Source organism: Thrips palmi, unplaced genomic scaffold (genome assembly GCF_012932325.1).
Source record: "Thrips palmi isolate BJ-2018 unplaced genomic scaffold, TpBJ-2018v1 HiC_scaffold_12, whole genome shotgun sequence".
In the NCBI taxonomy this organism is placed as follows: domain Eukaryota; kingdom Metazoa; phylum Arthropoda; class Insecta; order Thysanoptera; family Thripidae; genus Thrips; species Thrips palmi.
In genome coordinates this window covers 9944539-9957108 of record NW_023144623.1, presented here as the reverse complement: position 1 = coordinate 9957108, position 12570 = coordinate 9944539, and the positions used below count along the sequence as shown (strand labels likewise).

General features: G+C 57.9%; 5 protein-coding genes across 5 annotated transcripts; 3 read left to right on the top strand and 2 right to left on the bottom strand.

Annotated features, from left to right (window-relative positions):
• Positions 1-428: 428 nt before the first annotated feature.
• LOC117640084 (extracellular protease inhibitor 10-like) lies at positions 429-1026 on the bottom strand. Its single transcript, XM_034376317.1, has 3 exons — positions 844-1026; positions 628-771; positions 429-554 (listed from the first exon to the last, which is right to left on the bottom strand). The coding sequence occupies exons 1-3, from the start codon at positions 899-901 to the stop codon at positions 496-498; spliced, it is 261 nt and encodes an 86-aa protein (XP_034232208.1). The 5' UTR covers positions 902-1026; the 3' UTR covers positions 429-495.
• Positions 1027-1082: 56 nt separating this feature from the next.
• On the bottom strand, positions 1083-1862 carry LOC117640082 (turripeptide Gsg9.2). Its single transcript, XM_034376315.1, has 3 exons — positions 1745-1862; positions 1497-1670; positions 1083-1265 (listed from the first exon to the last, which is right to left on the bottom strand). Exons 1-3 carry the CDS (start codon positions 1788-1790, stop codon positions 1177-1179), a joined length of 309 nt encoding a protein of 102 aa, XP_034232206.1. The 5' UTR covers positions 1791-1862; the 3' UTR covers positions 1083-1176.
• Positions 1863-2178: 316 nt separating this feature from the next.
• LOC117640083 lies at positions 2179-3399 on the top strand. Its single transcript, XM_034376316.1, has 5 exons — positions 2179-2236; positions 2314-2517; positions 2588-2900; positions 3024-3188; positions 3266-3399. The coding sequence occupies exons 1-3, from the start codon at positions 2194-2196 to the stop codon at positions 2629-2631; spliced, it is 291 nt and encodes a 96-aa protein (XP_034232207.1). The 5' UTR covers positions 2179-2193; the 3' UTR covers positions 2632-2900; positions 3024-3188; positions 3266-3399.
• A 340-nt stretch (positions 3400-3739) lies between these two features.
• On the top strand, positions 3740-4331 carry LOC117640129 (vasotab-like). Its single transcript, XM_034376392.1, has 3 exons — positions 3740-3855; positions 3928-4083; positions 4161-4331. Exons 1-3 carry the CDS (start codon positions 3816-3818, stop codon positions 4268-4270), a joined length of 306 nt encoding a protein of 101 aa, XP_034232283.1. The 5' UTR covers positions 3740-3815; the 3' UTR covers positions 4271-4331.
• Positions 4332-4666: 335 nt separating this feature from the next.
• Positions 4667-5938, top strand: LOC117640130 (vasotab-like). Its single transcript, XM_034376393.1, has 3 exons — positions 4667-4735; positions 4839-5000; positions 5221-5938. Exons 1-3 carry the CDS (start codon positions 4702-4704, stop codon positions 5328-5330), a joined length of 306 nt encoding a protein of 101 aa, XP_034232284.1. The 5' UTR covers positions 4667-4701; the 3' UTR covers positions 5331-5938.
• The last annotated feature ends 6632 nt before the right edge of the window (positions 5939-12570 follow it).

Below are 12570 nucleotides of genomic sequence, written 5' to 3'. Positions count from 1 at the left end.
TAATCGCTCTCCCTCAACGGGTGGCTGGTATTTGGGCCTTCCTTTAGAACACCTTTGTTACGGAGTGCGATTGGCCGCCTTAGTTTGGGAGCGGTATTGCAGCAAAGTTTGTCGAAACGGTATCAAATGTGTGGAAATCGTCGTTTGGGCTGACTTTGGGCAGCCACTGCGTCTGATCTAAGGCGGATAATCGCTCTCCCTCAACGGGTGGCTGGTATTTGGACCTTCCTTTAGAACACCTTTGTTACGGAGTGCGATTGGCCGCCTTAGTTTGGGAGCGGTATTGCAGCAAAGTTTGTCGAAACGGTGTCAAATGCGTAGGTGTCCACCGCCTCCAATCTGGACCAAGTTTCGTACTAATTTGACTGGGCCGTTTTCTTTAATGCTTCTTTTATTGGGAAGGCGGGATGTGAATGCATGAAACTGTATTTCCTCTCATCATTTTTATTGACGCATACGTTGGAACATTTGAGCGCGGTGTCTTGATTGCCCCCCTCATTTTCCAGGGGCCAGGGCCGGCGGAACGCAGGCGCAGTCCGCCACCTTCCTCCAGTCTGGAACCGACAAAACGAAACACTTTACTGCAATAGCACTGTCGAAAATTGGTTTCGCGCGGCGCGCACTCACACTGCCTCTTGACGCAGTTCTCGAGGTCCATGATGCACGAGTTGCTGAAGGTGCGGTGCACGCCGCGGTAGAAGCCGCACACGGGGTCCTCGACCGCCAGGCACCCGAAGGGGCACCGCTCGCCCGGCTCGTCGCCCGCGAACGCTGGACAGCGAAATCATTCCATTTGAGTGTAAGAGTAATTTCATCTTCGAGGTGTATCATCCGTTGACCCACCGCTGGCGAGCAGGCCGGCGGCGAGGACGGCCACCAGGAGAACGCTGAAGGCCTTCATGGTGTGGCTGACTTGCAGAGTGGGACTGGCGGTCGTTGGGGCGTCCCTGGGTTTTGTACCCTTGTCGTTGTGCACCGGAACTGCGCTGACGTCGTCACAATCGTCGCCACTCAACGGACTTTACGAGTGTTTCGCACATCAGAGAGAGTGGGGACATGGCCAATGAAGAAAGACACCGATCTCATGGAATCGTCTCATTTATTGTGGAAGCGTTCATGTCAAGGCGTGATGAAGGGGGCGGTAGAGGACAACAGTTTGAACTAGGCGACTGGCGGCTAGACGTCGAACCTCGCGAAAGCGTCCTCGTCGTTCTGCCACTCCAGGGGGGCGTCGGGGCACTCGCCGTCGGACACGAACTCAAAGTCTGCGAGAAACAAAAGACAAACATTTTGAAAAAACGTAACAAAAACAGTTAGTTAAATCGGCGGTGCCAGGAGCATTGCCCCTTGGGGCCAAGGCCGGGTAGGCACGACGAGCACGTCGCAGCGCTGCGGGCTTGCCTACGTGTGCGCCTCACGGGCGTTGACAGGCAGACCCGCAACACAGCACACATTAATTTTGATTCCAGAAAGTTAAGTCACGCAGTCCGCCTTACCGGTGTTCTCCCTGCAGTTGAGGTAGTCGATGAAGCACTTGTTGGGGTAGGTCCTGTTCCTGCCCTCCCCGTTCTTTGCGCACACGGGCTCCAGGTTCTTGTGGCAGACCTGGGTGCACTCCTTGGGGTACTGCCCGTAGTAGCTCGGCACGGGGTCCTCCAGCGCCAGAATCACTGGAAAATTGTCGCAAGTGCTACACGCTCAAAAAAAGACGGGGAGCGACAATGATTCTTTGTCTTTGCTTCACCTGCGACGGCGGCGCTGGCGACCAGAGCGGCGGCGACGAACTTCATTTTTGCTGTCCTGGCGGCGCGACGCGCTGGGTGCAACTGGGTGCGTCCGGGCGCAGGCCGAGCTATATAGCGCGGCTCGCCGAAGGCCGCGGGGAACGTCCGCAAAAAGTGTCCACATTTGACCCCATTTTCTTTTCCCTGCTGAAGTGGCAGTGTACAGCTAGGCGACTTGGATCTCCACAACGGCGCCGCCGTGTGATGCGCACGCCGAGGGGGAAACTGGTTTCGGCCTTCGGGCCGGCCGACCCGTTAATCTTCCGAAAGGAACATTTTTTTGAGCGTCAGGGAAGGCCTAACTGCAGCGCTATCGGCGGCCGGCCTCGCGGCGCAGCGCACCGCCCTCTATAAGACACCGGCCGAGGCCTCCGACGTGCATTCGGCGCTCTCCCTCCTCCTCCACACCATGAAGGCCGTGCTGCTCCTCGTCGCGATGCTGGCGCTCTGCGGTACGGGCCACCCGGGCAAGGGCCAAAACTTTGGCGCCAAAATTTGGCGCCAACCGTCACGACTCTTGCTGTTGCAGCGGCCGGCCTGCCCGACGGCCTGGCCAAGGGCCTTCCCGCCGAGGCCAGGCGGCCCTACCTGCCCGACGACTGCCCCAAGGAGTGCCACATCAACAACATCCAGCCCGTGTGCGCGGCCGAGTTCGTCTCCAAGTACTACGCGCGCCTCAAGACCTTCGCCACCTCTTGCGAGATCCGCAAGTACAACTGCGCCAACGGAACACGTGAGCACCATCCACAAGTTTGCGGCACCGCAGGTGAACGCTGTTTCTCATTCCTCTTTCCTTTCCACAGGCTACGTCTTCCTGTTCAATGGCGGCTGCCCGCGCGAGGGCTAACTTCTTGAATCGCGACAGACTGAAACCGAAATAAAAATGTCAGCATAAACCTGAGTGTTGTGTCCCTGTCTTTCCAACCCCATTCCGCCGGCTTTAATTGCCGCCTTATATTTTCAAGAGCTTTGGGCTATCTCTGCCGGAAACGGACACTCATTCAAACCACGTCGGCTGGCTATAAAGCCCGGTGCGCGGCGGTGCTGGAGTACAGTACTCCCCGTGCTTCACCATGAAGGCCTGCATCATCTTCTTAGCTGTGTCTGCGTTTTTGGGTAACTGCGCAATTTTGGTTTTTCCAAATTTTGACTCAAAACTAAAAAGAAAATTAAAATGGTTGTAAATTTTTCAAAACGTGACAAATGTTACAAAAATATTTCGGGAATTGGCTGACTCAGGAGCGGCGTACGGTGCGTCACTGGAGCCCCGCAAAAGCTGCCTTCAGTGCGACGAGGCGGGCCCGTGGCCGATCTGCGGCATCGAGTTCCGAATCAAACGCATCAGCGTCAAAACTTTTGCCACGCCCTGCGCAATGGACCAGTACAACTGCGAGCACAACACCCGTCAGTATCAGTGCAACGGCAAAATCTTTTTTTTTCTTGCTGGCTTCTTAAAAGAATTTATTGTTTTGTTCTTTAAGACTTCATCGAGCTTTTCGCCGGCGCCTGCGAGGGTCCGAACGTCAATACTTAGGAGGACGACATCGAGATGGCCGCCTTGATTTCTCATTGATGTAAAATTGAAATAAACGCCAACGAGTTTGTTTTACTACAAGAATGTGTTTTGTTATTGTATACGGGAAAGCCCCACGCATACTCACCTTGCTTCAGGACATTCCCTCTGGGCGATTGCGTCGGACACGGGGACACACACACACACACACGCACACACACAGGCGGTCCGAGACGATAGCACCTCACTTGAGGCAGGTCGCGGTGACTAATTAGTCCGACCACCAAGTTTTTTTTTCTTTCACAAATTGTTTATGTTGCTGTTGTTGTTAGCATACAACATCGCCGTTCCATCGCCGGAAGCTCCTTGTTTACCTGCTTTTAAAAATAAAATATATTTTGTCGGTTGGCTGCCGATATCGTGGGCCTGGCCCCCGAAAAAAGTGCGTCCGTTCAGGTTTTTCCGACTTAAATACGTCACGGCGCCCGGCCCAAGCCAGTGAGAGGAACGCCGTAAACATGAACGCCTCTTTGTCTGCTCTCGTGGCGCTCCTGCTAGGTACGATTTCGGAAAGGGGACTTGGAAGTTGAGGCGGGGAAGGGGACTGTGGGTTTGCTTGCCTGCTTCCAGTGGCCGGCGCGGCCGCGGACCCCGTGGAGGGAGAGCCCTGCCCCGGCGTGTGCCCCTTCATCTTCGCGCCCGTGTGCGGCGCCAAGTGGTTCGACCGATTCCAGACCTTCCCCAACGACTGCGTCCGGCGCTCCCGCAACTGCCGCACCCGCGAGAGTGCGTAACGTGGACACTTGTGGACCAACAAAGGCACCGCCGCCTTCATTGCGGGGTTTTTGTTTCTGTTTCGCCAGCTTTCGAGTTCGTCTGCAACGGGACGTGCCTGTTCGAGCACGGCAAGGCCGAGCAGAAGCAGTGCGCCCCACTCCGGCCCGGCGACCTCTGCGTGCCGTTCAAGGGGTGATGCGCCACCAAGACAGTTTTAAACGACGAGAAACTGGCAGAATAAAAATCATTTTCTAACACTCACGCGTTATTTGAACCCGCCGTCAGTCACTCCACTGATACTCTTCTCATGGAGACGCCACTTTGGCCGGGATAGTTCACACGTCACTTTCCGACTTCGAGGACTCGGGTTCGATTCCCAGCACTTCTCAACAGTTTCCCATAAGGTTCTCTGCCAAATTTAATGTTTCTGGCGGGCTGGCGAGGCCTGTCCCCGGCTCCATATTGTTCTAAACCGATTTTTGCGTCCCGCCGTGCGATGCCCGGAAGTCGTATCTGTCCCAGCGCCCTCTGCCTGCCTCTGGCTGCCTCCGGCCGACGAGTCGCTCCTACAGTATAAATAAGCGGACCCGGCCTCGCCGACCGTCAGTCGAGTCCAGGAACGCCGCCATGAAGGGTCTCGTCGCCGTCCTCGTGCTGATTGGTGCGTTTCGGTACTCTTCAAAGAGACCAACATGAAAGAAAAGTAGTTCTCATAGAAAAGTCTTTGTGATTCAAATTTTTAAATTCGAGTGCTTGTGTGCCAGGTGTTGCGGCGTGCGTGCGCGCGGACCCCGTGAAGGGCGAAAAGTGCCCCCGCGTGTGTCCGTTGAACCTCGCCCCCGTGTGCGGCGTGCAGTGGGGCGACCGCTTCCAGACCTTCTCCAACGACTGCGTGCGCCGCTCCCACAACTGCCAAACCAAGGAGAGTAAGTGTTTTTTCTTCGCGTATTTATGCGTGTTTACGTTTTCAAATTGAAAATTTCGTCGTCTTCTCACGGCAGTTTGGAAGACCTTGTCTCGTTAAAATTCTGTAGACTTGTGTGCGAATAAATGTTGACAAAAAGTGCAGCCTTGTAATTTTTTTAATTTTTTTTTCCAAGGTCCGTTTTGAAAAAATATTTGAATGTGGCTGCTCTTTTATTGCAGCTTTCGAGTTCGTCTGCAACGGCACCTGCATCTACGCCCCGGACGACCTGACCCCGAAGCCCCGGGCCGGGTACCTGCCCGCGTCCACCCTGTGCCGGCCATGGGGCTAGCCGGGCCAGCCGGGCCAGCTGGATATCAAGTCGAATAAAGTATTTGTCGCGTCCGTCCGCCAGAACGCTCCTTTTTATTCATTGACCGTTCCTCGGCGCAGTAAAGACAATCCCCGGCGCGCGCTGGCGGCGCTGGCGGTCACCGCGAGGAACGAGGACAAATTCGGAAAACGGGCAGGACGCGCCGCGACGGCCGCGACCTCCCGCCAGGAAGGACAGGACGAGACAAAAAAATAAAAAAAGAGAAAAGGCGGTCGCTAAACGATGGCCACTTGGAGAGGCCGGCGCGGCCACCCGCACGGCCACCCGCGCGGAAACGTAAACAAGACCGATTTCATGAGCCCGGTGGCTTTGATAAATCGCGTGTTTATGTATCGCCCGAGGGAGGGGGAGGGGGGAGGAGCGCGGGAAACCTGAACGCGAGGAGCGGCCGGAGGGAGATTACGCGAGCCGAAGGCCGAGAGCCGAAGGGCGCCCAAAGGCCGAAGGGAAAGTTTGCTGTTGTTTCCATCGGTCCGCGAGAAGCAAGAAACAAGGCTCTACATTTCAGAGACCCGTGAGTCAACAAACACGGAACGCACGGCACAGCGTCAACACGACAGTGTGTGAGTGAGGGAGGGATGGGGAGGGGAGGGGAGGGGGGGGTTGAAATGTCTGAATGACGACAAGGCGACGAGCGTTAAGCCTGGAGGCCTGGAGGGTTGAATGAGGGGGAGGTGGCTCCGAGGATCGGTAGTAATCCTGGCCCGGGGGGCGGGGGGGGGCGGGGCGGGTGGGCTCGGCGAGGGGGATGCTTCGACAGCGTAAGGTTGCCGATATTCCCTCTGGCGGTAAGCTGCATAAGTCGTAACGTGGCGGCAGGGCGTGGCGGGGCGTGGCGGGGTGCGTCCCCGGCCATTTAGCGCCCCGCCCCGCCCGCCCACACAGTCCGTGGGATCTTCGCGGTGTACACTTTGCGCAACACCCAGGGATGCAATCTTTCCACCAAGAAGGAAAGAGAAAGAGGAACGGCGAAAAAAAAGGTACTAAAAAAATAATAAACTTGTCTAATTTTGTGGGCACACCTCCCTAACTAACCTTTCGCCCTGCTCATGCAGACGCCACAACACGTAAAAACAACACAGGCCGCCGAATTGGTGTTCTGGTGGCCCTGCGAGGCCTGTGCTGTGCGCTGGCGGACGGGCCGACGGACCTACACTGTGTCGGGCGGGAGGGGGAGGCGGGGAGCGCGGTGGTTTAGAACCGCCAAGATGTTGGCCGCGGAAATTGTCATCATAATAGCCTCTAAATGGGCTGGTCGATGCCGGCGTGCCCGTATTCGCACGCGACTCCCCCCTCCCCTTTTTCCCCTCCCCTCCCCCTCCCCCGGCTCACCTCGCTAATCCCCAGCATCAGGTCCGACTGCCACTATATTGTTATCCCATTGTGGCGCGTGCGCCACCAGCCGACTGCGTTTAAACGGCCGCGTGTAACTTTGGCCGTGAGCGGGACTGAGCGGGGCTGAGCCGGGGGTTGGCGGGGGCGGGCCGTGAGAACCCGGACCACCGGCCGTGTCATTGCCAGAGTGATTCCGACCGTCGAGTTAACCGAGCGGGGTAATTGCCGAGGGTGGCCTCCGCAGTGGATTTGCCAGAAGACCGGTGGAGGCGGCCAAAGACGCGTTTTGAGCTCCGTTGAGTCGCTAAACAGGACTCGAACCGAAGGTGTGACCCCACCAATGGATTCCTCGTTCGGAGAGCAATCCATTGGTGGGGTCACACGTTCGGTTCGAGTCCCGTTTAGCGACTCTGGAGCTCAAAACGCGTCCAGGATTTTGGCCGCCTCCACCGGTCTTCTGGCCCACTGTGGCACGGCCCAAGGTGCAGTCGCGCCTTTGAAGTTCGCGCCACTGCACTGCCAGCGAGGCGGCCAGCCAACCCCCTGCAGGGCCACGGCGTTATCAGCGGCGCCTCGACCAATCAGGGACCGGCGGGGACCGGCAGGGCGTCGCTCTGCCTCTCTCGCACTCGCGGCCTCGCCGGGCGTGCCGGAGGGGCGCGAGGGAGACACAGCCGCCGGGCCGTGCCGGGCCGTGCTGCAAATAAGACGAATCTGTCAGAGATGCCGTGGAAGTTTCCTTTGAGAGCGGCAGCGCCACTGCTCTTGGCGTCTCGGCGTCTCGGCTCTCTGCGGCACGGCACGGCACGGCACGGCACGGCGCACGGCAGGGACTTCAATATACTTCGCGCAGCGCGCAGCGGAAAGAAAATAAAAAATATCAAAAATAAAAAAGTAAAAAAAAAAAATAAGAAAGACGCGGCGGCAGCGCGTTTCGTCTCCGTCTCGCTCGCCGAGCGCGCGCGATACTACACCATATTTTATTAAACGTTATTTCCAGCGGAGAAGAGCAGCCGGTTGAATGCCGAACGGTGCTCTGTCTCTCTCGCACTCGTGTGGAGTCGCCGGCGTCGCGCAGCGGTGCGAGTGAGAGAATGGCGAAAGAAAGGTTCTGAACCGGGCGACATCGCTGCTTTGCCAAAAGTTGGTCAAAGAGTCCTAGTATATATAGGACGAAAGTAGCCGTTTTCGCTGATTTTGGGCGGCCACAGCGTCCGATCTAATTGCGGTCAACGGGCTTCCTCGACGCCCTAGTATTCTTAAGACCCTACTCTTTCATGCCCTGTATTGGGAAGACGTTGACCACAACGATTTTGGCTTTGACCGCAACGATTTTCCAACCAAGTTGGTCAAAAAGTGGTCGAATCTCGGAAATTTGCTGATTTTGCTGACTTTGGGTGGCCACTGTGTCTAATCTAGTCGCTGTAAAAGGCCTCCCTCAACGTCCTAGTATTCTTAAGACCCTACTCTTTCATGCCCTGTATCGGGAAGACGTTGACCACAACGATTTTGGCTTTGACCGCAACGATTTTCCGACCAAGTTGGTCAAAAACTGGTCGAATCTCGGAAATTTGCTGATTTTGCTGACTTTGGGCGGCCACTGTGTCCAATCTAGTCGCTGTAAAAGGCCTCCCTCAACGTCCTAGTATTCTTAAGACCCTACTCTTTCATGCCCTGTATCGGGAAGACGTTGACCACAACGAGTTTTGGCTTTGACCGCAACGATTTTCGACCAAGTTGGTCAAAAATGGTCGAATCTCGGAAATTTGCTGATTATGCTGACTTTGGGGGCCACTGTTCAATCTAGTTCCGCTGAAAAGGCCTCCCTCGACGCCCTAGTATTCTTAAGACCCTGTCATCCTGCATCGGAAGCTGACCCAACGTTTTGGGACCGCCCAACGAGTTGTCGAAGGGCAAAACATGAGTCGAATTCGGAATTTGCTGGGCTTTGGGGCCAGTCGGCCATCTGTGCCGCAAAGCCTGCCCTCGACGCCTGTGCTTAGCCCTCTCTGCTCTGCCTGCTCGGCGAAGCGCAATTGACGCAATAGTTGGGAGCGGTAGCCCCGTTGGTGCATGGAGGGCAAAACAATGATGATTGGGGGCCTTTTGCGGTCTTATCCGCTGGGGCCTTTTGGGGCCCAGTCCGAGCCTGGTCTCTCTCGCACCCGTGCGGGACGCCCCACGAGTGCGAGAGAGACAGAGCGACGAGTCGGCTGGCAGTCGGCCTCGTCGCGCAATCCTGCCCCGCTGCCTGCGCTGCCTGCGCTGCCTGCTCTGCTCTGCCTGCAAGCGAGTCAATATTGAAAAGTCTGGCGGGCCGGGGGCCGTGGGCGCGGAGGCGTGGAGTCCGCGACTCCAGAAGCCTTGCCGCGCCTTGCCGCGCCCAGCCGGCAGGGGGTCGCACCCTTGGCCGCACCGCGCACCGTCTGTACACTGTAGGCGTGCCCGAGTCTGCTCTCCTCTTTTCGCTCCCTTTAGACCGCTCTAGGCTGCTCTCTCTAGACTCTAGGGGGGAGCGGGGCGGGCAGCGGGGCGGGGAGTACCCCCTGGCAAACACGGAGGACGCAGAGAGACGCGCTCGCCCTGCCTAGCAAACAGACGCAATCCGCCGCCCTGGCACACACACACATACGCACACACGCACACACACGCACGCATGCACGCACACACATGCACAAACACACGCACGCACACACGCACGCATGAAGTCAACTTTGAGAGAGACATTTGGTACCGGAAAAGATGGAGCGTCAAGAGTTTAGCGTGCTTCGGAGGGGCGCTAGTGTGTGTGCGTGAGGGAGAAGGGCGTTATGCGTGCGTGTGAGTGAGAGAGTAAGTGTGTGTGAAAGCGCGTGTGTGTGTGTGTGTGTGATCCTCTCCATGATCCCGCGCTGAGCTCCGGAAGGAAGTCCGAGCCCAGGACGGGGGAAAACGTTCACCCAAAACAAATGCACACACACGCACACACACACACACGCACACACACACACACACGCACACGCACGCACGCTCCGTCTTTCCATTCTTCCAGCCGCTTCCAGCCCCACAATGGCCACAATGCCCCTCGGCCTGCAAAGGCCTGCGAGCTGCAAATTGCCGGAACGAGCGGCTACGGCTGATGAGGTCGCGATCTGCAGGTCGTCGGTGCGACCGCAAGGAAGAGGAGGGAAAGCAGACAATATCATCCGGCAGAGTGAGTGAATAGAATGCGGACCGAGTTGAGCGAAAGGGGGCAGAATTTCCCGCCGGCACGCGTCTGGGCACGCGCCACGCACGCGGCACGCGCGGAGCACGCTCGCGCCTGACGGCCCGGACGGCCGCCGGCGACGCGGGGGCGGTGTGCCACGGGGTGTGCGACGTTCGCGGCCGCGGAACGTCGACAGGACGTATATTATTCAAATCTTCCCGCCCCGCCGACGACCAGAGGGAAATCCCAAACCAAGTTTAATCGCACCTGCCATAAAAAAAAGTGGTATGAAAAAATAAAAGAGAGAAGGGAGAAGAAGAAATAAATATGTGGACTACCGCAGCGGCGTCAGTCAGTAGGGAAAGGACCTTCGGTTTCGGGATAAGCTCATTTGTGCCGGAATCAATCCACGGGAAAGTTTTGCGCCGGCGAAAAGGGGAAATGAAACTTTGCAGCAAAAAAAAGGCGGGGAAGAGGAAAGAAGGAAAGGAAAAGAAAGAAGAGTCGACGTCTCCTTCATTTTCATTATTCCACTCATCTCCCTGCAGTCCGGTGCGCTTGCTTACGTCTGAATGGAGGCAGGACAACAACAACCCAAACGGCCTTCCCTCTGTCTTTCTCCCTCTCTCCCTTCCCAGTGGAGGGATGCCGCACCAGCCAGCCGCCCTTCAAGCCCTTGCCTGTTCTTGTGAGCACCGTGAAATGACCGTGCAGACAGCCAGGCAGCCAGCCAGGCAGCCAGCCAGCGGGCCAACCCTCTCGCTCTCTCGCTCCCTCTTCGCAGTCACGCCTGTCCCTGCCCGGCCCGCCCGGCCCGGCCCGTCAAGTACGTCACACGTCACAAACGCTTTTCGCCGCTGCCCTCTCTCTGTCTGTCTCTCTCCCTAACAAGGAGTACACGTGAGGCGAGCCGGGCGAGCCCCATCAGTCAAAAAGGCAGTGTGTTTGTCGCTGGGCCCTCGCAAAGGCATGGGAAAAAATGGTTCAAAAAGGGGGAAAGAACAGGCTACGACCAATAAACAGTTGCTACCCTGTCACGTACAGTACAAAATTTTGATAAATTTACTGCGGGTTTCGTGTCGCCTGAACTTGATTTGCTAGTTTGACTAAATTCACTGCAAAACAAAAGAGAATGTTGGAATCTGCGCGTGGATGCGAGCGAACTCCTCCTGGGGGTTGTCAAAATAACAGGTAAGGCAGGGACAAGTGACGCGTCGGGTTGGCGCGACCAATCGCAGCGCGTTTTGACACGTCGGGCCCTCGGGACGCGTCTCGGGGTGACGAATCTCTTGCACCCTTTTGCTGCCCGATTAGGACGCTTGTCGAGGACACGTGACGAATACACTGTAAAAAAAACGCGCGCGCAAAAAAAAACATTTTTTGAAGCACGTTTGCTATGTCACAATCCACACAGGCGAGCCAGGTTCAGCGTGCCATGAAACGCGTCCGCCCTCTGAGTCTTCTTCTTCTTCTTCTTCTCTCCCCCCCCTCCCCCCTCCGAGGCCCACCCCGCGGCACAGCGGCGACCGGGCGTGGCTGTCGGTGGCCTGCTGGCTAAGACGCGGCGAAGACGCGCCTAAGCCGAACTAGTGGTCTCGGCAAAGCCAGACTTAGCCGCGACTCCGGGCACGCCGGGCACGCCGGGCACACCGATCCGCAGCTCGCGGATTAACTCCCCGGCCCAATGGAATTAGAGGACACTGCCGAAAAGGAAAAGGCGCCAAACAGTGGCGGCGGGAAAAGAATTGCCATCTCGCTGTTTAATATTCCGCGGCGCATTAACGTTTTAATTTGCCCAGAAAACCGCGCGGCCGCGGCCATTTGCATGGCGACTTTCAATCAGAGGAATTTGATTGGAATGGAATAATTAAAAATGAGCTCCGGATCGGCTAATTACAACTTTGTCCGTCTCTGCGCGCAGAAGTCGAAGACCGCGAGACGCGACGGTCCCCTCCCCTTTTTTCCAATCCTCTTCCCGTTTTGATTGGAATCTCGAGAGCGCCGCGTCGCCTCCGGGAATTAGCAGTGCTAGCAACGCGTTTTTTGTGGGTTTCTTTTGGGTTTTTGCTTTTAAATGCCCAAAGTGCTACTAGTTGCTCACGTCGTCGTTAAGGTTGCACCTTTGCCGTGGCTGCCGGTCCGTGCACGGCGTGCCGGTCCGAGCCGGTGCGGGAGGACACTCGCAGGCAGTGCCAGGCAGGGCAGGCAGTGCTACCAGTTGCTCACGTCGCCGTGCAAGATCGGCCTTCGCTGGGGCCGACGGCAAGCCGACGACGGCGTCGCCACGCCGCCGCGACGCTGGGGCGCGCTCCCCCACCCTCGGCCGGGCCCGCCGGGCCCACCAATGGGCGCGCGGGGCGGTGGCAGTGTGGCGCCACGCCCACCAGACCCACCACCTCGCCTGGCGCCTCGCGGGCCGCGGGGTGGGGGAGGGCGCCGGGTGGGGGCGGGGGTTGGGCCGCGGCGGGGGCATGGACCTAACCGGGCTGGCGTGCACGCTGGGTCCCTACGGGGGTCCACGGGGCTCACGCCGGCCACTGTGTGCCCCCGGTGCCCCCGCCGGCCGCGGGTCGCGGGATGGTCGGCTCGCCGGGGGCGCCGGGGGCCTCCACGGCGGCGCCCGTGGCGTGGCGCCGGCGCGGCCGGTGCGGCCGTCGGACTGAGGCTGAGGCGCGC